Source organism: Procambarus clarkii, chromosome 10 (assembly GCF_040958095.1).
Source record: "Procambarus clarkii isolate CNS0578487 chromosome 10, FALCON_Pclarkii_2.0, whole genome shotgun sequence".
NCBI classification, from domain to species: domain Eukaryota; kingdom Metazoa; phylum Arthropoda; class Malacostraca; order Decapoda; family Cambaridae; genus Procambarus; species Procambarus clarkii.
In genome coordinates this window covers 10,150,949-10,175,103 of record NC_091159.1, presented here as the reverse complement: position 1 = coordinate 10,175,103, position 24,155 = coordinate 10,150,949, and the positions used below count along the sequence as shown (strand labels likewise).

The following is a 24,155-nucleotide window of genomic DNA, read 5'->3' as shown; positions in this document are numbered from 1 at the left end:
GGGTTGTATATAGAGGTCCTTTAGGGACTTAGGGAGGACAGAGTGCGGTACACCGGGATCGAGAGCGGGGCTGTGAAGAACATCTCAGCCAGGGAGAGACAGATAGCTTAAGGTAATGTGTGTGATCTCTGAGTTTTTGTTCCATGTCCAAATTTCTTAACTTTTTGCCAGTGTTAGAGTAGGATTTATAATTGGTGATTGACATAATTTTGGTCTCAATAAACTTACGTGAAATTTCCCGTCTGTGTCAATTGTTGAATCCTCTTAGCCTTTTGGATATAGTGGCTGACAACCGTTTCCATAATTAATGACAATCATAGAAAGTACTCTCCTAGTCAAGCAATGTTTCTTGCCTCGTTGCTTGATATAGTTTCAATGGTCAAAGGCAGATGGTGGCAGCGTATTTAATCCTTGTGTTAGCATTTCTTTATTGGCAGTGTACCTTTGGTTTCGGTGTAACCATCATATGTCAGCTCATAACAGTGTTATCAAGTGCAACCGATGAGGAAGTGTTACTCAGGATAAGTAGTGTTTACTTTATTAGTTTAGTGTTCCATTATAGTGGTGTTCCATTATAGTGGTGCATTTCATTATGGTGGTACATTTTTGGGCGGTGTTACAATTGGGAGGTGTTACAATATACAACACTCCCCAATAGAAAGAAAACCCGCTTGGTTGTTCATCCTGTCACTTGTACCCAGACACAGCTGGGACTTGCTTTACTGTCTCAAGTGAACAGCTCCTCAAACAAGAAGATTAACATCTATCAACCCTTAAAAGCTTACGTTACCTTGCGGGTGCAAAATGGGGGAATCTTTTAAGAACAGTATCAATATTTGACAAATAGTGTTTTCCTAACTCAAACATTGTGGGGTTTATTATTCTACACAAGAATATTCCTGCCCACATCAACAACTCTTATGCTTGTCCCAAAGGCGCAGAAACACACTCTGACTTGTTCGCTATGTAAATCTCTTGCAGAACGCCCAGATAAGCCATACTTCTTCTGGAAAGAACCATTCATAAGCACTGTTTCAAACACCCTAGGTCTACCTAGTACAAATTAAGTTATACCAGTGTACCAGTTACAGCCCCGCTCCTGTGCCAGGGAGTCCACTACGGGCTCACCATGGCCTGTGCTACTTGCAACTTTTTGTTCCCAGTAGCTGAGTCAACAGCCACCCGTGTACTGTTTGACAGAAAACTTAGTGTCCAGGTCAGGGTTCCTTGAAGAATAGGTTACCGTGGCTATTGCTGGCTCAAGTGTTCAGACAGCTTTGGTATACATGCACAGGCCATCTTGGGTGAACTATTATCCTTGTTACCGGCTCTGTACCGCCTGGCGCTGCCCTACACCTCGCTCGCTAGTATACAAGCTTTGGTTTAATTCCTAGAGCGCGTCCTCGAGGGACAGTCTCGCCAATCACCTGACGTGCGAGAAGTGTAAACAAAAAACGTGTAGACACACATCAAAAGTGTATTTCCGGGATTATGCCAGCAATGACCCCGGTGTTGAAGAGGCGAGTGAAGCTCAGTTCCTGGTGGTGTGTGGCGTGAGGGTGGGGGGGGGGGTGGGGAAGAGGGGGGTGCAGGTGGTGGGGGCAGGGGGGGCGGAAAGTGGTGTCTCCATTGGGACTAGGCTGAAGACGACTTTAACAGGAGGAGGAATGTAGTGAGGAGGATAATCACCACTAACACCTGCACAAGGTAAACCTGTATACCATGTCCTGGATGTTCTGGACGGGTGGGAGGGAGAGGGGGGGGGGGAAGTGTACAAGTGGCTAGGTTAAGAGGGCCGGCACCTGGTGCTGTGCCACCTTGGAGGAGCTGGTCTCAGGAGGGCGAGAGTACTGGCAGATGGGCTACACTGGCTGGCTTTGAGAGAGGAGTATTATTATTAACATCTTTATTGACAAAATTTAATTACAATTTTGCCTAATCTGAGTATTTCGATTAAGTCTTAAGTGAAGATAATGCTGGTATTCACTGTCACGCAGGACAGAGGGTCATACATAAGACAATAAGTCTAAACTGTAGGCTGAAGTACATATATATCATGGTTACAATCAATGTTTTAATGTATGAATATGTAAAATCAACTTTCTATTGTGCACAGCCACACAAGGGCAGGGATGGGTTCATAAGAGATGCAGCTTAAAAATAATATCAATAAAATTTTTCTTCGTTCTTTAAAATGAACAAGCAAATGTTGGATAAATTGTTAGGATGTCGTCCAGAACACCTGAGTCAATGAAATAGTTACACAGTTGGTGGTACAAGAGGCCAGGAGGTCTAAAGTCCTTTACGGTTTCACATTCAACAATATAGTGTTCTAGTGAATGCATTAAAGGTTTATCACAGAGTTTACAATCTGAGTATTCTGGTAGTGGCTTAGCCTTACAAACCTGCCAGGTGTCTATAGCCAAGGTAAACTACCGCAATGACTACATCACATTGCCTGGTCCGGTCACTGTGCTGACCAGACAAATACTTATTATTACAAAAGTTATCATAGCTTTTAATACTGCAACTTTCAGGTCTCTGGGCATTTCTTTGTTCTTCTAAATCTGAATTAATTTCTTTAATCTGTATGTTTCTAATAACTGCATTAGATAGTCAAAAGTCATAATCAATGTTTTCTTTCCTGCAAGCCTCATTGGCCAATCGATCTACAAAGTCGTGTTTTCCAACTCCAACATGGGATGGGATCCACACAAATTTTATACAAGAGTTATTATCATTAGCAAAAATTACTTTAAATTAAATATTACAAGCTACTTTAGACAAATTGTGATGGGTTATATAAGGACTGCAGAGCACTTCTAGAGTCAGAGAATATCACTCCACCACCACCACTGAGCTTACGGTACTCAGTGACCAGATAAATACCCAATATATCAGTCTGGGAGAGGACGGTAGACGCGGCAAGGTCGCAGCGATCAATCCCCGACAGTCATAAAGTGATTGGGCACCATCCCTCCCCCACCCAGTCCCATCCCAAACTTTACCCCCTGATAGATAGATAGACGGCAAGGCCGGACGTGGTGGATACGGCAAGGCCAGACGTGGTGGATACGGCAAGGCCGGACGTGGTGGATACGGCAAGGCCGGACGTGGTGGATACGGCAAGGCCGGACGTGGTGGATACGGCAAGGTCGGACGTGGCGCCACAACACGTCTCACTAGGTATGGGAATCATCAGTTTTTATTTGCGTTGACCTTTTTTCCTTCACGAGGAGATCGCACGCGCGTGCACATGTGCGTGCGTCCCGGAGCAGCAGTAGACGGTAGCAGCACTCCGGGGCTGGTACAGCATACAGGCGCCGGGGCTGGTACAGCATACAGGCTCCGGGGCTGGTACAGCATACAGGCTCCGGGGCTGGTACATCATACAGGCTCCGGAGCTGGTACAGCATACAGGCTCCGGGGCTGATACAGCATACAGGCTCCGGGGCTGGTACAACATACAGGCTCCGGGGCTGATACAGCATACAGGCTCCGGGGCTGGCACAGCATACAGGCTCCGGGGCTGATACAACATACAGGCTCCGGGGCTGGTACAGCATACAGGCTCTGGGGCTGGTACAGCATACAGGCTCCGGGGCTGGCACAGCATACAGGCTCCAGGGCTGATACAACATACTGGCTCCGGGGCTGGTACATCATACAGGCGCCGGGGCTGGTACAGCATACAGGCTCCGAGGCTGGTACAGCATACAGGCTCCGGGGCTGGTACATCATACAGGCTCCGGGGCTGATACAACATACTGGCTCCGGGGCTGGTACAGCATACAGGCTCCGGAGCTGGTACAGCATACAGGCTCCGGGGCTGATACAGCATACAGGCTCCGGGGCTGGTACAGCATACAGGCTCCAGGGCTGGTACATCACAAAGCCTCCGGGGCTGGTACATCATACAGGCTCCGGGGCTGGTACAGCATACAGGCTCCGGGGCTGGTACAGCATACAGGCTCCGGGGCTGGTACAGCATACAGGCTCCGGGGCTGGTACAGCATACAGGCTCCGGGGCTGATACAGCATACAGGCTCCGGGGCTGATACAGCATACAGGCTCCGGGGCTGGTACAGCATACAGGCTCCGGGGCTGGTACAGCATACAGGCTCCGTGGCTGGTACAGCATACAGGCTCCGGGGCTGTTACAGCATACAGGCTCCGGGGCTGGTACAGCATACAGGCTCCGGGGCTGGTACAGCATACAGGCTCCGGGGCTGGTACAGCATACAGGCTCCGGGGCTGGTACAGCATACAGGCGCCGGGGCTGCTACAGCATACAGGCTCCGGGGCTGGTACAGCATACAGGCTCCGGGGGCTGATACAGCATACAGGCTCCGGGGGCTGATACAGCATACAGGCTCCGGGGGCTGATACAGCATACAGGCTCCGGGGCTGATACAGCATACAGGCTCCGGGGGCTGATACAGCATACAGGCTCCGGGGCTGATACAGCATACAGGCTCCGGGGGCTGATACAGCATACAGGCTCCAGGGGCTGATACAGCATACAGGCTCCGGGGGCTGATACAGCATACAGGCTCCAGGGGCTGATACAGCATACAGGCTCCGGGGGCTGATACAGCATACAGGCTCCGGGGGCTGATACAGCATACAGGCTCCGGGGGCTGATACAGCATACAGGCTCCGGGGGCTGATACAGCATACAGGCTCCGGGGGCTGATACAGCATACAGGCTCCGGGGGCTGATACAGCATACAGGCTCCGGGGGCTGATACAGCATACAGGCTCCGGGGGCTGATACAGCATACAGGCTCCAGGGGCTGATACAGCATACAGGCTCCGGGGGCTGATACAGCATACAAGCACCGGGGCTGGTACAGCATACAGGCACTGAGGCTGATACAGCATACAGGCGCCGGGGCTGGTACAGCATACAGGCACTGGGGCTGATACCTACCTACCTTGAGGCTACCTTGAGGTGCTTCCGGGGCTTAGTGTCCCCGCGGCCCGGTCGTCGACCAGGCCTCCTGGTCGACGGCTCCTCCTGATACAACATACAGGCTCCGGGGCTGGTACAGCATACAGGCTCCGGGGCTGGTACAGCATACAGGCTCCGGGGCTGGTACAGCATACCGGCTCCGGGGCTGGTACCATACAGGCTCCGGGGCTGGTACAGCATACAGGCTCCGGGGCTGGTACAGCATACAGGCTCCGGGGCTGGTACAGCATACAGGCTCCGGGGCTGGTACAGCATACAGGCTCCGGGGCTGGTACAGCATACAGGCTCCGGGGCTGGTACAGCATACAGGCTCCGGGGCTGGTACAGCATACAGGCTCCGGGGCTGGTACAGCATACAGGCTCCGGGGCTGGTACAGCATACAGGCTCCGGGGCTGGTACAGCATACAGGCTCCGGGGCTGGTACAGCATACAGGCTCCGGGGCTGGTACAGCATACAGGCTCCGGGGCTGGTACAGCATACAGGCTCCGGGGCTGGTACAGCATACAGGCTCCGGGGCTGGTACAGCATACAGGCTCCGGGGCTGGTACAGCATACAGGCGCCGGGGCTGGTACAGCATACAGGCGCCGGGGCTGGTACAACATACAGGCTCCGGGGCTGGTACAGCATACAGGCGCCGGGGCTGGTACAGCATACAGGCTCCGGGGTACAGTTATGCTGAGGAAGTGCCCGAACACCACAATGGCTACAAAATAACGAAAGCTAACGAGTGTGGTCAGCGGATAGCCTCAAGGCTGGACAGCTGCTGGAGTGAGAGTTACCCGCCAGAGGACTTGATAAATGCTGCTTGATGCTGAAGGTGTCAGGCACAGTAGAGGATAACAGCATAATAAAGGGCAACTGAGCGGGGAGATGAATATCCCTGTTAACGTGGTCGAGGACTTACCTAATTTATGCGACACTTTAAACTGGAAGTAGTAAGGTATGACCTCTTCAATAGAGAAGCTTAAACAATACAAACCCATAAGGAGGAATGAATGGAACGAGAGCTGTGAAGATGGTGGAGGATGTAGAAGACAACAATGGAGATGTTAAGACACGATGCGATAACGGTTATGCAAGAAGAGGGTAACGAGAACAAGAGATAAAAGAGAACAGTCTCTTGAGCAAACAGCTGGATAGGAAGATGATTACTCAATATATATATATATATATATATATATATATATATATATATATATATATATATATATATATATATATATATATCTTCAGACCTATATATACATCTTCAGACCTTCTGAAGATGTATTTAATATACGAAAGTACTTAAGGAAATTTCCTGTTTCATTTTTCCTCCGTGGTCTGACATTGTCACATTCTTAATCACGTGTTTATTTTCGTGATATACACACACACACATATATATATATATATATATATATATATATATATATATATATATATATATATATATATATATATATATATATACATACTCACACTACACGATACAAATACACATGCACATTGAAGAAATATAATACACATTAAAGAAATCGAGCAGAGACTGAAGCATTCATATGAGACTGAAGAAAGGCAACTAGAACAAAACAGTTCAAGAAATATAGAAAACCCCAAAATACTTCTTCACATATGCGAAATCAAAAGCAAAAACCACTGCCAGTATTGGACCTATTCGTACTCGTGAAGGTTCATTCACTGAGGATGACAAAGAAATGAGTGAAATCCTAAAAAAGCAGTATGAGGACATGTTTAGCACTTCAGTAAACAACATGAATGTGGAAGATCCAGACAACTTCTTTATGTGTGTTATCCAAACCCCTTTAAATATAATTGATATCAACACAAGCGTGGCAGATTTTGAAAGAGAAATTGACAATATGCCCATGCACTCAGCCCCGGGTCCAGACTCATGGAATTCAATATTTATAAAGAAATGCAAAGTGCCAGTAGCACCGGCACTCAGTATAGTGTGGAAGAAGAGGTCACAAAATGATGTCAATGGGAATAACTGGTAAAGTAGAACTGTGGAATTTCAGTTTTCTGTCGAACAGAACATAAAGAGTAACAGTCAACCATATAAAATATAGTCCAAGCACAGTTAAAAGCTTTGTACCTCAGGATACAGTCCTTGCACCACTGCTTTTCCTTATTCTCATAGCAGATATAGACAAAAATACGTCACAGCTTCGTATCATCCTTTGCAGATGACATCAAAATCAACATGAAAATTACCTCTGCTGAAGACATGGAAAAACTACGAGCAAATATTAGTAAAGTTTTCGACTGGGCAGCAGAAAATAATATAATGTTTAACAGTGATAAATTCCAGGTATTCAGGTTCGGTAAAAAATTTAGGACTTTGAACATAATACAGGGTACAAAACACAATCAAATCTGCCCATAGAAAGAAAGCAACATATAAAAGATTTGGGAATAATGATGTCCGACGACCTAACGTTTAGGGAGCATAACCAAGCAAATATTGCGTCAGCCAGAAAAACCACTGAGCCAGAACCAGAACCACTGTGATCCCATCACAATGGTTGTACTATTGAAATCACTTGTACTATCCCATCTTGAGTACTGCTCAGTACTCACTTCCCCCTTCAGAGCAGGAGAGATTGCTGAAATAGAGGGAGTACAGAGAACATAGAAGGCATACATAGACGTGATAAAGCACCTAAATTATTGGGATCGTCTCAAAGCTCTCCAAATATACTCACTAAGAAAGGAGACGAGAGAGATACCAAATAATATACACATGGAAAATGCTAGAGGACCAGGTCCCAAATCTACACAGTAAAACAACAACGTACTGGAGTGAACGATATGGAAGAAAATACAGAATAGAACCAGTGAAGAGCAGAGGTGCCATAGGCACAATCAGAGAACACAGTATAAACATCGAGGTCCATGTTTGTTCAACATCCTCCCAGCGAGTATAAGGAACATATTGCCGGAGCAACCGTGACATCTTAAAGAGAGAACTAGATTGTTTTCTTCAAGAAGTGCTGAACCAACCGGGCTGTGGTGGGCCTGCAGACCGCTCCAAGCAACAGCCTGTTGGACCAAGCTCTCAAGTCAAGCCTGGCCTCGGGCCGGGCATGGGGAGTAGAAGAACTCCCAGAATATTGAACATCAAGTAGGACCCCATCAAGCAGGTATGCCTGTACACATCTTTAAGAGGAGCCTCCGCACAGCCCAGTTCCCAGCTGAGCGAGACCCTGTATCTTGCGATCCAAAACCCTGACAGCCCTGTGCTTCGCCTAGATACAATCACAGGTTAGCCCCTTGAGGTCCGGCAGACAGCTGCTGTGGAACTAAACACGTGTATATCCATCTGAGGCTAATATCTACTCCAACGTTGGCCGGGCAGGTGTTGCCTAACCACAGTGTGGACATAGTGGTGACCGTAGTGGTCAAATATAACAAAGTTTGGGTAACTGGGACACTGGTACACATTTGTCCCCATAGCATCAGACTCCCCACATAGCCCCTAGCGAATGTGTACCATGAGCTATCTCGAGGAATTGGTTCAAGTCTCAGTGTCACATAGATCAAAGGGATGTCTGTTTCCTGTTTCAGCGTCGCAGTGTGGCGATCCAGAGCGGAAACTCCTGCTGTATCCTGCCTAGAATCTGAGTAATTCAAAGGAGTTCAGTCTTCGACCCGGTCACTGTAATGCTCAACTTGCAACCTTTCACAATGTCAACAATAGAGGGGAGGGAAATGAGAAAGGAGTAGAAACTCGCGCACACTACCATTACTGAGGACCTTCAAGATCTCGAATGTATTTTCTTCTTGACTCCGAGGCTGTGGGTCCCCATTAGAACTAGTGATGGTACGCTTGTAAGTACAATAGGTGAAGGGGGTGGAATTGATGATACTTAGAATATATTCTACATTGTTCAGAGAGAGAGAGAGAGACGCCAGCACAGTTCCTTCCATAACATTAGGTTTACCATTATCAGTCCCAACGGTATAGTCTCTTCCGTTGAATATTGAAAGTTAATTATATTGGTAGTTTTCATTGTTTTGAACGCTGGCTTAAAGCACGTAGCATTGGTATGCACGGCTACACTCCCCGCACTGTGGTGAAAGGTTAGGATAATTATCATAAGAACGCACTAAACCAGGACGACTGTTAAGCAATTGGAAGGAATATGAGAATAGGGATTTGGGATATGACGGAGGAAAGGAATGGTGCCCAACCACTTTGACGGTCCGGAATTGACCGTCGACGTGGTAGATGAGAGACTATCGCTCTACCGTCCAGTCCAAGTGGTTGGGCTCCTATAGTGAATAGGGGTTATTGGTTTGTATGCAAAGTGTACATTAAACGGCCAACCATGTATACGAGAAACTCTAACTTGCTGGGAGAGTACGACCTGGACGGTAGAGCGACGGTCTCGCTTCATGCAGGTCTTGCGTTCAATCCCCGACCGTCCAAGTGGTTGGGCACTATTCCTGCCTCCCGTCCCATCCCAAATCCTTATCCTGACCCCTTCCCAGTCCTATATAGTCGTAATCGCTTGGCGCCTTCCCCCCCCCTGGTAATTCCCGTCCCCCCCTAATTATGGAGCACATCCCAATGTTACGGAGGAGTGGCACAGATCTGTGTCACTGGTATTGTTGCAAGCAATTCTTGGCTGCAACCTGTTGCTCTCTCTACCTCACTACTACTACTACTGTGTGAGGGCCACAGTATAGTGAGGGCCACAGTATAGTGGTGCGCCACAGACCCTGGCACCCCCTCCCCCCGGCACGCTAACAAGGACACATTCCTGCGGTAATACACAGTTGTGAAGGAGGGCGTGACCACACACCTTGGGGGGGGGGGGGTGTTCTGTGGTTGTCTCGCTAAGGCCTCGTCCGGCTGGGCCCGGGGCTCCCCCAGGCCCCTGGGGTCTCTCTCTGCCCCCTGGTGTTATGGAAGGTGTTGGGGGGGGGGCTGTTTCCCCCTGATATTATTAGGGGGAGAATATGACCGTCTCTTGACCCTCCGTGTGCTGACGCTTCGTATGTCATGTTGTTAGCTTGGGTGTGTTTGGTATTTGTTTTTAATATTTGTAGCTGCAGAATCGAGCTATGTATTAGCTCGTGGGCCCCGCCTTTCGAATCAGTCTATTTTTTCCTCTATTATATCTACTACATATATTGCTCTAACAAGCGCGCGCGCGCACAGACACACGCGCACACACACACACACACACACACACACACACACACACGCACACACGCACACACACACGCACACGCACACGCACACGCACACGCACACGCACACGCACGCGCACACACGCACACGCACGCACACACACGCACACACAGTATGGATTATGCGGCCCCAGCATGGAGCCCGTACCTTGTCAAGCACAAGACGAAGCTGGAAAAAGTTCAGAGCTATACCACCAAGCTAGTCCCAGAAGTAAGAGGCATGAGTTACGAGGAAAGGCTGCGCGAGATGCACCTCACGACACTGGAAGACAGAAGAGTAAGGGGAGACATGATCACTACCTATAAAATTCTCAGAGGAATTGACAGGGTAGATAAAGATAAACTTTTTAACACGGGTGGAACGCGAACAAGGGGACACAAGTGGCAGCTCGTCCTCCAAACGAAGAGCCAAAAGTGATTCCATGCACCCGCCAAACCCCCTGTTTATGAATGAAAAACGGTTTCAAAAGCGGTCAACCCCACAGACTCATTCATAAATTTTAACATGCTGTTCATTCAAAACGGAATTTTATCAAATATAAATTTATATTATAATATATTAGCATATTGTGCATATATAGGCATAGGTTAGGTTAGGTGTTTAGGTTCTATTGGCGATTATTTGTATTTGTAGTCCGTGGGTGAAGCATTTACAGCGTTGTGGTTCGAACAAAATTCGTCAGTGAAACACTTGTTCCGGATATGTTCGAACGTCAGCAGTTGTGAGTCGTGTGTAAACCGCTTTTCATTCATAAACAGGGGGTTTGGCGGGTGCATTGAATCACTTTTGGGTCTTTGTTTGGAGGACGGGCTGCATAAACAGGGGGTTTGGTGGCTGTATTAACGAGCTTGGATCTTTGTACACGAGGACGGGCTGAAGGTCGGAATAGCGTGATACGAGAGAATCTTTGGAGCAGTACGAGCGACTCTTTACCTCGCGTCCGGGTCATTTCCAGTGTTGTAATACATGAAAGACACCAGTCAGTCGTTGACTGCAAATCACCTGGTGAACAATTACACATTCTTGTGCTGCTGCCGTCTCAAGCAGTCGTGTGGCCTTGCCACAAGTCCACATCCCATTTTCTAAGTTTTTAGATGATAAACTTTTTACGTAGTTAGGTTTATTGATCTCTCTACACTTCCCGTTTTTTTGGTATTTTGGTCATAGGTTCATATTGAACCAACGGCTCATTTGACACCTGTGTGTACTCACTTAGTGGTGCTTGCGTGGGTTGAGTTTCAACTCTTTGGTCCCGCCTCTCAACCGTCAATCAACTGGTGTACAGATTCCTGAGCCTACTGGGCTCTATCATGTCTACATTTAAAACTGTGTATGGAGTCAGCCTCCACCACATTACTGCCTAATGCATTCCATCTGTTAACTACTCTGACACTGAAAAAGTTCTTTCTAACGTCCTTGTGGCTCATTTGGGTACTCAGTTTCCACCTGTATTCACCTAGTTGTACTCACCTAGTTGTGTCTGCAGGATCGAGCATTGACTCTTGGATCCCGCCTTTCGAGCATCGGTTGTTTACAGCAATGACTCCTGTCCCATTTCCCTATCATACCTGGTTTTAAAATTATGAATAGTATTTGCTTCCACAACCTGTTCCTGAAGTGCATTCCATTTTCGCACTACTCTCACGCTAAAAGAAAACTTCCTAACATCTCTGTGACTCATCTGAGTTTCAAGCTTCCATCCATGTCTCCTCGTTCTGTTACTATTCCGTGTGAACATTTCGTCTATGTCCACTCTGTCAATCCCTCTGAGTATCTTATACGTTCCTATCATGTCCCCCCTCTCCCTTCTTCTTTCTAGTGTCGTAAGGCACAGTTCCCTCAGGCGCTCCTCATACCCCATCCCTCGTAGCTCTGGGACGAGTCTCGTTGCAAACCTCTGAACCTTTTCCAGTTTCATTATATGCTTCTTCAGATGGGGACTCCATGATGAGGCGGCATACTCTAAGACTGGCCTTACGTAGGCAGTGTAAAGCGCCCTAAATGCCTCCTTACTTAGGTTTCTGAATGATGTTCTAACTTTTGCCAGTGTAGAGTACGCTGCTGTCGTTATCCTATTTATATGTGCCTCAGGAGATAGATTAGGTGTTACGTCCACCCCCAGGTCTCTTTCACGCATCGTTACAGGTAGGCTGTTCCCCTTCATTGTGTACTGTCCCTTTGGTCTCCTATCTCCTAGTCCCATTTCCATAACTTTACATTTGCTCGTGTTGAATTCCAGTAGCCATTTCTCTGACCATCTCCACAACCTGTGCCTCCTTGTTCGTGTACCACCAGTGTTAAATTGTCCAACCTGGTCTACCATCCTGAGAGGGACAGGTCCAAAATCTGCACAGTAAAATAACAACGTACTGGAGTGAACGACATCGAAGAAAATGCAGAATAAAACCAGTGAAGAGCAGGGATGCCATAGGCACAATCAGAGAACACTGTATAAACATCAGAGGTCCGCGGTTGTTCAACGTCCTCCCAGCGAGTACATGAAATATTGCCGGAACAACCGTGGACATCTTCAAGAGGAAACTAGATTGTTTTCTTCAAGTAGTGTCGGACCAACCGGGCCGTGGTGGGTATGTGGGCCTGTGGGCCACTCCAAGCAATAGCCTGGTGGACCAAACTCTCACAAGTCAAGCCTGGCCTCGGGCCGGGCTTGGGGAGTAGAATATGAACTCCCAGAACCCCGTCAACCAGGTATCAACCAGGTATCAACCCTGTCAAGTCTGTGTGTGTGTGTGTGTATAAGTGTAACAGTTACCTACTTTGTAGTAACAAATTACATATTATACCAAATGTACAGTATTCTGAAAACACCGCTCAAGTGTTGGACATTGCTTCAGGTTCCCATTATTCCACTTGAGTTCTAAGACTTTCTGTATATTGGAATGTCTTGTTCTCGTCTCCAGATAGTGTAGTTGTATGTTATTTTGTTCTTCTTCTCCAGTCAGTTTTGGTTATTTTGTAAATTGCGTGTACAGGTTAGTATTTCCGGCGGAAGTGACAGTGTTGGGTAACATTTGTGTGCTGTTATGGAGGGTCGAGTGCTGTTATGGAGGGTTGTGTGGTGTTATGGAGGGTTGTGTGGTGTTATGGAGGGTTGTGTGGTGTTATGGAGGGTTGTGTGGTGTTATGGAGGGTTGTGTGGTGTTATGGAGGGTTGTGTGGTGTTATGGAGGGTTGTGTGGTGTTATGGAGGGTTGTGTGGTGTTATGGAGGGTTGTGTGGTGTTATGGAGGGTTGTGTGGTGTTATGGAGGGTTGTGTGGTGTTATGGAGGGTTGAGTGGTGTTATGGAGGGTTGTGTGCTGTTATGGAGGGTTGTGTGGTGTTATGGAGGGTTGTGTGGTGTTATGGAGGGTTGTGTGGTGTTATGGAGGGTTGAGTGGTGTTATGGAGGGTTGAGTGCTGTTATGGAGGGTTGTGTGGTGTTATGGAGGGTTGTGTGGTGTTATGGAGGGTTGAGTGGTGTTATGGAGGGTTGTGTGCTGTTATGGAGGGTTGTGTGCTGTTATGGAGGGTTGTGTGGTGTTATGGAGGGTTGAGTGGTGTTATGGAGGGTTGTGTGCTGTTATGGAGGGTTGTGTGGTGTTATGGAGGGTTGTGTGGTGTTATGGAGGGTTGAGTGGTGTTATGGAGGGTTGAGTGGTGTTATGGAGGGTTGTGTGGTGTTATGGAGGGTTGTGTGGTGTTATGGAGGGTTGAGTGGTGTTATGGAGGGTTGTGTGCTGTTATGGAGGGTTGTGTGCTGTTATGGAGGGTTGTGTGGTGTTATGGAGGGTTGTGTGGTGTTATGGAGGGTTGTGTGGTGTTATGGAGGGTTGAGTGCTGTTATGGAGGGTTGAGTGCTGTTATGGAGGGTTGAGTGCTGTTATGGAGGGTTGAGTGCTGTTATGGAGGATTGAGTGGTGTTATGGAGGGTTGTGTGGTGTTATGGAGGGTTGTGTGGTGTTATGGAGGGTTGTGTGGTGTTATGGAGGGTTGAGTGCTGTTATGGAGGGTTGTGTGGTGTTATGGAGGGTTGAGTGGTGTTATGGAGGGTTGAGTGGTGTTATGGAGGGTTGTGTGGTGTTATGGAGGGTTGTGTGGTGTTATGGAGGGTTGTGTGGTGTTATGGAGGGTTGAGTGGTGTTATGGAGGGTTGTGTGCTGTTATGGAGGGTTGAGTGCTGTTATGGAGGGTTGTGTGGTGTTATGGAGGGTTGTGTGCTGTTATGGAGGGTTGTGTGGTGTTATGGAGGGTTGAGTGGTGTTATGGATGGTTGAGTGCTGTTATGGAGGGTTGTGTGGTGTTATGGAGGGTTGAGTGCTGTTATGGAGGGTTGTGTGGTGTTATGGAGGGTTGTGTGGTGTTATGGAGGGTTGTGTGGTGTTATGGAGGGTTGTGTGGTGTTATGGAGGGTTGTGTGCTGTTATGGAGGGTTGTGTGGTGTTATGGAGGGTTGAGTGGTGTTATGGAGGGTTGTGTGGTGTTATGGAGGGTTGTATGGTGTTATGGAGGGTTGTGTGGTGTTATGGAGGGTTGTGTGCTGTTATGGAGGGTTGTGTGGTGTTATGGAGGGTTGTGTGGTGTTATGGAGGGTTGTGTGCTGTTATGGAGGGTTGTGTGGTGTTATGGAGGGTTGTGTGGTGTTATGGAGGGTTGTGTGGTGTTATGGAGGGTTGTGTGGTGTTATGGAGGGTTGAGTGGTGTTATGGAGGGTTGTGTGCTGTTATGGAGGGTTGTGTGGTGTTATGGAGGGTTGAGTGGTGTTATGGAGGGTTGTGTGCTGTTATGGAGGGTTGTGTGGTGTTATGGAGGGTTGAGTGGTGTTATGGAGGGTTGTGTGGTGTTATGGAGGGTTGTGTGCTGTTATGGAGGGTTGTGTGGTGTTATGGAGGGTTGAGTGGTGTTATGGAGGGTTGAGTGGTGTTATGGAGGGTTGTGTGGTGTTATGGAGGGTTGTGTGCTGTTATGGAGGGTTGTGTGGTGTTATGGAGGGTTGAGTGGTGTTATGGAGGGTTGAGTGGTGTTATGGAGGGTTGAGTGCTGTTATGGAGGGTTGAGTGTTGTTATGGAGGGTTGTGTGCTGTTATGGAGGGTTGTGTGGTGTTATGGAGGGTTGTGTGGTGTTATGGAGGGTTGAGTGGTGTTATGGAGGGTTGTGTGCTGTTATGGAGGGTTGTGTGGTGTTATGGAGGGTTGAGTGGTGTTATGGAGGGTTGAGTGCTGTTATGGAGGGTTGAGTGTTGTTATGGAGGGTTGTGTGCTGTTATGGAGGGTTGAGTGCTGTTATGGAGGGTTGTGTGGTGTTATGGAGGGTTGAGTGGTGTTATGGAGGGTTGAGTGGTGTTATGGAGGGTTGAGTGCTGTTATGGAGGGTTGTGTGGTGTTATGGAGGGTTGAGTGCTGTTATGGAGGGTTGTGTGGTGTTATGGAGGGTTGTGTGGTGTTATGGAGGGTTGTGTGGTGTTATGGAGGGTTGTGTGGTGTTATGGAGGGTTGTGTGCTGTTATGGAGGGTTGTGTGGTGTTATGGAGGGTTGTGTGGTGTTATGGAGGGTTGTGTGGTGTTATGGAGGGTTGTGTGGTGTTATGGAGGGTTGTGTGGTGTTATGGAGGGTTGTGTGGTGTTATGGAGGGTTGTGTGGTGTTATGGAGGGTTGTGTGGTGTTATGGAGGGTTGTGTGGTGTTATGGAGGGTTGTGTGGTGTTATGGAGGGTTGAGTGGTGTTATGGAGGGTTGTGTGGTGTTATGGAGGGTTGTGTGGTGTTATGGAGGGTTGTGTGGTGTTATGGAGGGTTGAGTGCTGTTAACACGAGTCATTCCTGGCGAGGTAATGGTTTCTGGAGACTGGTGAGGGGGGGGGGGGGGGCGTCAGGACGGTGGCCGGTTAATGTTCTCTTTGTTGCTGGAGCCTGTGTGACGGTGATGTGTGTGACGGTGTGGTGTGACGGTGATGTGTGACGGTGATGTGTGACGGTGTGGTGTGACGGTGATGTGTGACGGTGTGGTGTGACGGTGATGTGTGACGGTGTAGTGTGACGGTGATGTGTGACGGTGTGGTGTGACGGTGTGGTGTGACGGTGCGGTGTGACGGTGTGGGGTGACGGTGCAGTGTCCCTCTGCCACTTCTGTGTTTGGGTTAAATATGCTGTGTATATCTGGTAGTGTGTGTCCTTGTATGAATGTTTTTGTATAGGTATCCCTGTTTGCGTGTCCACCTGATCGTCGAGGTTTGGTCCTGTGCGTGTGTGTGTGTTCCCTGACGCGTGTGTTCCCTGGCGCGCGTGTGTTCCCTGACGCGTGTGTGTTCCCTGGCGCGCGTGTGTTCCCAGACGCGCGTGTGTTCCCTGACGCGCGTGTGTTCCCTGTCGCGTGTGTGTTCCCTGGCGCGCGTGTGTTCCCTGACGCGTGTGTGTTCCCTGGCGCGCGTGTGTTCCCTGACGCGTGTGTGTTCCCTGGCGCGCGTGTGTTCCCTGACGCGTGTGTGTTCCCTGGCGCGCGTGTGTTCCCTGACGCGTGTGTGTTCCCTGACGCGTGTGTGTTCCCTGACGCGTGTGTGTTCCCTGGCGCGCGTGTGTTCCATGACGCGTGTGTGTTCCCTGACGCGTGTGTGTTCCCTGGCGCGCGTGTGTTCCCTGACGCGTGTGTTCCCTGACGCGTGTGTGTTCCCTGACGCGCGTGTGTTCCCTGACGCGTGTGTGTTCCCTGACGCGTGTGTGTTCCCTGACGCGCGTGTGTTCCCTGACGCGCGTGTGTTCCCTGACGCGCGTGTGTTCCCTGACGCGTGTGTGTTCCCTGACGCGCGTGTGTTCCCTGACGCGCGTGTGTTCCCTGACGCGTGTGTGTTCCCTGACGCGTGTGTGTTCCCTGACGCGCGTGTGTTCCCTGACGCGTGTGTGTTCCCTGACGCGCGTGTGTTCCCTGACGCGTGTGTGTGTGTGTTCCCTGACGCGTGTGTGTGTGTGTTCCCTGACGCGTGTGTGTTCCCTGACGCGTGTGTGTTCCCTGACGCGTGTGTGTTCCCTGACGCGCGTGTGTTCCCTGACGCGCGTGTGTTCCCTGGCGCGCGTGTGTTCCCTGACGCGTGTGTGTTCCCTGACGCGTGTGTGTTCCCTGACGCGTGTGTGTTCCCTGACGCGTGTGTGTTCCCTGACGCGTGTGTGTTCCCTGACGCGCGTGTGTTCCCTGACGCGTGTGTGTTCCCTGACGCGTGTGTGTTCCCTGACGCGTGTGTGTTCCCTGACGCGTGTGTGTTCCCTGACGCGTGTGTGTTCCCTGACGCGCGTGTGTTCCCTGACGCGTGTGTGTTCCCTGACGCGTGTGTGTTCCCTGACGCGCGTGTGTTCCCTGACGCGCGTGTGTTCCCTGACGCGTGTGTGTTCCCTGACGCGTGTGTGTTCCCTGACGCGTGTGTGTTCCCTGACGCGTGTGTGTTCCCTGGCGCGCGTGTGTTCCCTGACGCGTGTGTGTTCCCTGACGCGCGTGTGTTCCCTGACGCGTGTGTGTTCCCTGACGCGTGTGTGTTCCCTGACGCGCGTGTGTTCCCTGACGCGTGTGTGTTCCCTGACGCGCGTGTGTTCCCTGACGCGTGTGTGTTCCCTGACGCGCGTGTGTTCCCTGACGCGTGTGTGTTCCCTGACGCGCGTGTGTTCCCTGACGCGTGTGTGTTCCCTGACGCGTGTGTGTTCCCTGGCGCGCGTGTGTTCCCTGACGCGTGTGTGTGTGTGTTCCCTGACGCGTGTGTGTGTGTGTTCCCTGACGCGTGTGTGTTCCCTGACGCGCGTGTGTTCCCTGACGCGTGTGTGTGTGTGTTCCCTGACGCGCGTGTGTTCCCTGACGCGTGTGTGTTCCCTGACGCGCGTGTGTTCCCTGACGCGCGTGTGTTCCCTGACGCGTGTGTGTTCCCTGACGCGTGTGTGTTCCCTGACGCGTGTGTGTTCCCTGACGCGCGTGTGTTCCCTGACGCGTGTGTGTGTGTGTTCCCTGACGCGTGTGTGTGTGTGTTCCCTGACGCGTGTGTGTTCCCTGACGCGCGTGTGTTCCCTGACGCGTGTGTGTGTGTGTTCCCTGACGCGCGTGTGTTCCCTGACGCGTGTGTGTTCCCTGACGCGCGTGTGTTCCCTGACGCGTGTGTGTTCCCTGACGCGTGTGTGTTCCCTGACGCGTGTGTGTTCCCTGACGCGCGTGTGTTCCCTGACGCGTGTGTGTGTGTGTTCCCTGACGCGCGTGTGTTCCCTGACGCGTGTGTGTTCCCTGACGCGTGTGTGTTCCCTGACGCGTGTGTGTTCCCTGACGCGTGTGTGTTCCCTGACGCGTGTGTGTTCCCTGACGCGTGTGTGTTCCCTGACGCGTGTGTGTTCCCTGACGCGCGTGTGTTCCCTGACGCGTGTGTGTTCCCTGACGCGTGTGTGTTCCCTGACGCGCATGTGTTCCCTGACGCGTGTGTGTTCCCTGACGCGCGTGTGTTCCCTGACGCGCGTGTGTTCCCTGACGCGTGTGTGTTCCCTGACGCGTGTGTGTTCCCTGACGCGCGTGTGTTCCCTGACGCGTGTGTGTTCCCTGACGCGCGTGTGTTCCCTGACGCGTGTGTGTTCCCTGACGCTTGTGTGTTCCCTGACGCGCGTGTGTTCCCTGACGCGCGTGTGTTCCCTGACGCGCGTGTGTTCCCTGGCGCGCGTGTGTTCCCTGACGCGTGTGTGTTCCCTGGCGCGCGTGTGTTCCCTGACGCGTGTGTGTTCCCTGGCGCGCGTGTGTTCCCTGACGCGCGTGTGTTCCCTGACGCGCGTGTGTTCCCTGGCGCGCGTGTGTTCCCTGGCGCGCGTGTGTTCCCTGACGCGTGTGTGTTCCCTGACGCGCGTGTGTTCCCTGGCGCGCGTGTGTTCCCTGACGCGTGTGTGTTCCCTGGCGCGCGTGTGTTACCTGACGCGTGTGTGTTCCCTGGCGCGCGTGTGTTCCCTGACGCGCGTGTGTTCCCTGGCGCGTGTGTGTTCCCTGGCGCGCGTGTGTTCCCTGACGCGTGTGTGTTCCCTGGCGCGCGTGTGTTCCCTGGCGCGTGTGTGTTCCCTGGCGCGCGTGTGTTCCCTGACGCGCGTGTGTTCCCTGGCGCGTGTGTGTTCCCTGGCGCGCGTGTGTTCCCTGGCGCGTGTGTGTTCCCTGACGCGCGTGTGTTCCCTGGCGCGCGTGTGTTCCCTGACGCGTGTGTGTTCCCTGACGCGCGTGTGTTCCCTGACGGAACACGTCCACAGTACTGGGACTGGGAGGGCAGAGCTCCCAGGTGATACTATCACAGGAGTGAACCCTCTGGTCCCTCAAGATGGGGAGTTACAACTCCACCACCACTACATTTTAACTCCAGAATTCGTCAAGCATTTACGCATCTACTTACGAAACCTGTTCATCTTTACTCAATCGTGGCGGCTTTTTATTAAAAATATTTATTATTAAATTTATTAAACAGTTTGAGCAGCAAAGTCCTACCAGATTGTTCAATAATAATAAAAATAATAATAATATTAAAAATAATATTGAAAATAATATTAAAAATAATAATAAATAATATTGGATTGTAACTTTCCAAGCTTGGGAAAATCTGTAATAAATGTAAACAAAGGTGCCATGATTGAGGAAAGATGCACATGTTTCGTATCTTCTTGGACATGTTGTGCAGGAAGTGTCTAATCTGGGTCACATCTTCAAAATTCTCAGAGTTGAGAGACAAACTATTGAGCACGGGTGGGACACGAACAGGGAGATACGGGTGGAACCTGAGTAACCAAATGAGCCACAGAACATTATAATTTTTTTTCAGTGTCAGAGTAGTTAACAAATGGAATGCATTAGGCAGTGATGTGGTGGAGGCTGACTCCATACACAGCTTCAAATATAGATATGATAGAGCCCAGTAGGCTCAGGAACCTGTACACCAGTTGATTCACGGTTGAGAGGCGGGACCAAAGAGCCAGAGCTCAACCCCCCGCAAGTACAGATAGGCGAGGCTTCATGATAGGCTTACACTGCCACAGGAATACAAACTGTCCAACGTGGCAGGACCGTCGGGCCGAGGTGGTGGAAGGAGTGGAAGTTTAACAGGAAAATAACAATTCCTGTTTATACTACTATTACTGTTGCAAATACAGTGATTGCTACAGATATTGCACGACGCGGGTGCTGTTATTGAACCTGTTTGGGAAGGTGGTAATTTAGAGGGGCTGCCCTCGACTATTTGGAGAGTTAGACATAGACTATAGATGGAGTTAGAGTCAGCCAGCCACACACTAGGCTGGCTGTGTGGTGCTAGAGTGAACCATCATGGTAGGGTCGTTATCAACAGGGTAGTTGAGCGACCCAACGTCCACTACAAACGCCGTTTACTATAACCCTTCCCAAACCCGGCAACCCAAATATTTTGATTAGTGTACATGCAGGAGTCTTTGGCCAGGAAACGATTGATAATTGCTAACGAGGCAATTAGATAGATGATGATGGTGATGGTGATGATGGTGATGATGGTGATGATGGTGATGGTGGTGATGGTGATGATGGTGATGATGGTGATAATGGTGGTGATGGTGATGATGGTGATGGTGGTGATGATGATGATGATGGTGGTGATGGTGATGGTGATGGTGATGAGGGTGATGATGGTGATGGTGATGATGGTGATGATAGTCGTGATGAGGACACGGATGCCCAGCTGATGGGGAAAGGCGAACTTTTCTCGTGCGTGTTGGTCACTTGTGAGGGGCAGCGCCCGGCCAAGGTAGGCTTGTGCTGTGCCTGCCAGCGGCTTGACTGTGGCTGCCAGCAGCTTGACTGTGGCTGCCAGCAGCTTGACATTGGCTGCCAGCAGCTTGACTGTGCCTGCCAGCAGCTTGACTGTGGCTGCCAGCAGCTTGACTGTGCCTGCCAGCAGCTTGACTGTGCCTGCCAGCAGCTTGACTGTGGCTGCCAGCAGCTTGACTGTGGCTGCCAGCAGCTTGACATTGGCTGCCAGCAGCTTGACTGTGCCTGCCAGCGGCTTGACTGTGGCTGCCAGCAGCTTGACTGTGCCTGCCAGCAGCTTGACTGTGGCTGCCAGCAGCTTGACTGTGCCTGCCAGCAGTTGACTGTGGCTGCCAGCAGCTTGACTGTGGCTGCCAGCAGCTTGACTGTGGCTGCCAGCAGCTTGACTGTGGCTGCCAGCAGCTTGACTGTGGCTGCCAGCAGCTTGACTGTGCCTGCCAGCAGCTTGACTGTAGCTGCCAGCAGCTTGACTGTGGCTGCCAGCAGCTTGACTGTGGCTGCCAGCAGCTTGACTGTGGCTGCCAGCAGCTTGACTGTGGCTGCCAGCAGCTTGACTGTGGCTGCCAGCAGCTTGACTGTGATTGCCAGCAGCTTGACTGTGATTGCCAGCAGCTTGACTGTGGCTGCCAGCAGCTTGACTGTGGCTGCCAGCAGTTTGACTGTGCCTGCCAGCAGCTTGACTGTGCCTGCCAGCAGCTTGACTGTGGCTGCCAGCAGCTTGACTGTGATTGCCAGCAGCTTGACTGTGGCTGCCAGCAGTTTGACTGTGGCTGCCAGCGGCTTGACTGTGCCTGCCAGCGGCTTGACTGTGGCTGCCAGCAGCTTGACTGTGCCTGCCAGCAGCTTGACTGTGCCTGCCAGCGGCTTGACTGTGGCTGCCAGCGGCTTGACTGTGCCTGCCAGCAGCTTGACTGTGCCTGCCAGCAGCTTGACTGTGGCTGCCAGCAGCTTGACTGTGCCTGCCAGCGGCTTGACTTGCCTGCCAGCGGCTTGACTGTGCCTGCCAGCAGCTTGACTGTGGCTGCCAGCAGCTTGACTGTGCCTGCCAGCAGCTTGACTGTGCCTGCCAGCGGCTTGACTGTGCCTGCCAGCAGCTTGACTGTGCCTGCCAGCGGCTTGACTGTGCCTGCCAGCAGCTTGACTGTGCCTGCCAGCGGCTTGACTGTGCCTGCCAGCGGCTTGACTGTGCCTGCCAGCAGCTTGACTGTGCCTGCCACCGGCTTGACTGTGCCTGCCAGCAGCTTGACTTTGCCTGCCAGCGGCTTGACTGTGCCTGCCAGCGGCTTGACTGTGCCTGCCAGCAGCTTGACTGTGCCTGCCAGCGGCTTGACTGTGCCTGCCAGCGGCTTGACTGTGCCTGCCAGCGGCTTGACTGTGGCTGCCAGCAGCTTGACTGTGCCTGCCAGCAGCTTGACTGTGCCTGCCAGCGGCTTGACTGTGCCTGACAGCGGCTTGACTGTGCCTGCCAGCAGCTTGACTGTGCCTGCCAGCAGCTTGACTGTGCCTGCCTGCGGCTTGACTGTGCCTGCCAGCGGCTTGACTGTGGCTGCCAGCGGCTTGACTGTGCCTGCCAGCAGCTTGACTGTGCCTGCCAGCGGCTTGACTGTGGCTGCCAGCAGCTTGACTGTGCCTGCCAGCAGCTTGACTGTGCCTGCCAGCAGCTTGACTGTGCCTGCCAGCAGCTTGACTGTGCCTGCCAGCGGCTTGACTGTGCCTGCCAGCAGCTTGACTGTGCCTGTCAGCGGCTTGACTGTGCCTGCCAGCGGCTTGACTGTGCCTGCCAGCGGCTTGACTGTGCCTGCCAGCAGCTTGACTGTGCCTACCAGCGGCTTGACTGTGCCTGCCAGCGGCTTGACTGTGCCTGCCAGCAGCTTGACTGTGCCTGCCAGCAGCTTGACTGTGGCTGCCAGCGGCTTGACTGTGCCTGCCAGCGGCTTGACTGTGCCTGCCAGCGGCTTCACTGTGCCTGCCAGCGGCTTCACTGTTCTCACCCTTGGGGCTGAAGTAGCGGTGGTCAGCTCTGGTCCATACCTGCGTGACTTCCTTATTCGTTATCGCCTCGCCGGGTGATCTGACACTCCTCGCGTCAGCCATGATCACGTCAGCCATGATCACGTCAGCCATGATCACGTCAGCCATGATCACGTCAGCCATGATCACGTCAGCCGTGATCACGTCAGCCGTGATCACGTCAGCTATGATCACGTCAGCCATGATCACGTCAGCCCCATGATCACGTCAGCCATGATCACGTCAGCCATGATCACGTCAGCCGTGATCACGTCAGCCATGATCACGTCAGCCGTGATCACGTCAGCAATGATCACGTCAGCCATGATCACGTCAGCCCCATGATCACGTCAGCCATGATCACGTCAGCCATGATCACGTCAGCCATGATCACGTACTCAGCCATGATCACGTCAGACATGATCACGTCAGCCATGATCACGTCAGCCATGATCACGTCAGCCATGATCACGTCAGCCATGATCACGTCAGCCCCATGATCACGTCAGCCCCATGATCCCGTCAGCCATGATCCCGTCAGCCATGATCACGTCAGCCATGATCACGTCAGCCATGATCACGTCAGACATGATCACGTCAGCCATGATCACGTCAGCCATGATCACGTCAGCCATGATCACGTCAGCCATGATCACGTCAGCCATGATCACGTCAGACATGATCACGTCAGACATGATCACGTCAGCCATGATCACGTCAGCCATAATCACGTCAGCCATGATCACGTCAGCCCCATGATCACGTCAGCCATGATCACGTCAGCTATGATCACGTCAGACATGATCACGTCAGACATGATCACGTCAGCCATGATCACGTCAGCCATGATCACGTCAGCCATAATCACGTCAGCCATGATCACGTCAGCCCCATGATCACGTCAGCCATGATCACGTCAGCTATGATCACGTCAGTCATGATCACGTCAGCCATGATCACGTCAGCCATGATCACGTCAGCTATGATAACGTTAGCCATGATAACGTCAGACATGATCACGTCAGACATGATCACGTCAGACATGATCACGTCAGACATGATCACGTCAGCCATGATCACGTCAGCCATGATCACGTCAGCAATGATCACGTCAGCCCCATGATCACGTCAGCCATGATCACGTCAGCCATGATCACCTGGGCCGGCGACGATGGGCAGGAGGTGC

The 24,155-nt window shown here is 51.3% G+C and overlaps 2 protein-coding genes across 2 annotated transcripts; both read right to left on the bottom strand.

The window, feature by feature from the left end:
* Positions 1-3,912: 3,912 nt before the first annotated feature.
* LOC138363129 (keratin-associated protein 10-8-like) lies at positions 3,913-4,884 on the bottom strand. The gene has a single exon (XM_069322120.1). It carries the CDS (start codon positions 4,882-4,884, stop codon positions 3,913-3,915), a length of 972 nt encoding a protein of 323 aa, XP_069178221.1.
* A 2,061-nt stretch (positions 4,885-6,945) lies between these two features.
* On the bottom strand, positions 6,946-23,450 carry LOC138363128 (autotransporter adhesin BpaC-like). The gene is made up of 5 exons (XM_069322119.1): positions 23,302-23,450; positions 21,939-22,990; positions 20,890-21,676; positions 19,813-19,941; positions 6,946-7,003 (listed from the first exon to the last, which is right to left on the bottom strand). Exons 1-5 carry the CDS (start codon positions 23,448-23,450, stop codon positions 6,946-6,948), a joined length of 2,175 nt encoding a protein of 724 aa, XP_069178220.1.
* Positions 23,451-24,155: the final 705 nt, after the last annotated feature.

Excerpts from the sequence above, each read along its gene's own strand:
- LOC138363129 (XM_069322120.1), bottom strand. The coding sequence starts at position 4,884 with ATGCTGTATCAGCCTCAGTGCCTGTATGCTGTACCAGCCCCGGTGCTT.
- LOC138363128 (XM_069322119.1), bottom strand. The coding sequence starts at position 23,450 with ATGGCTGACGTGATCATGGCTGACGTGATCATGGCTGACGTGATCATG. Across the intron at positions 22,991-23,301 it reads GACGTGATCATGGGGCTGAC|GTATGGACCAGAGCTGACCA; the intron begins GTGATCATGGCT and ends GAAGTCACGCAG. Across the intron at positions 19,942-20,889 it reads GACCAACACGCACGAGAAAA|GTTCCACCCGTATCTCCCTG; the intron begins GTTCGCCTTTCC and ends TTGGTTACTCAG.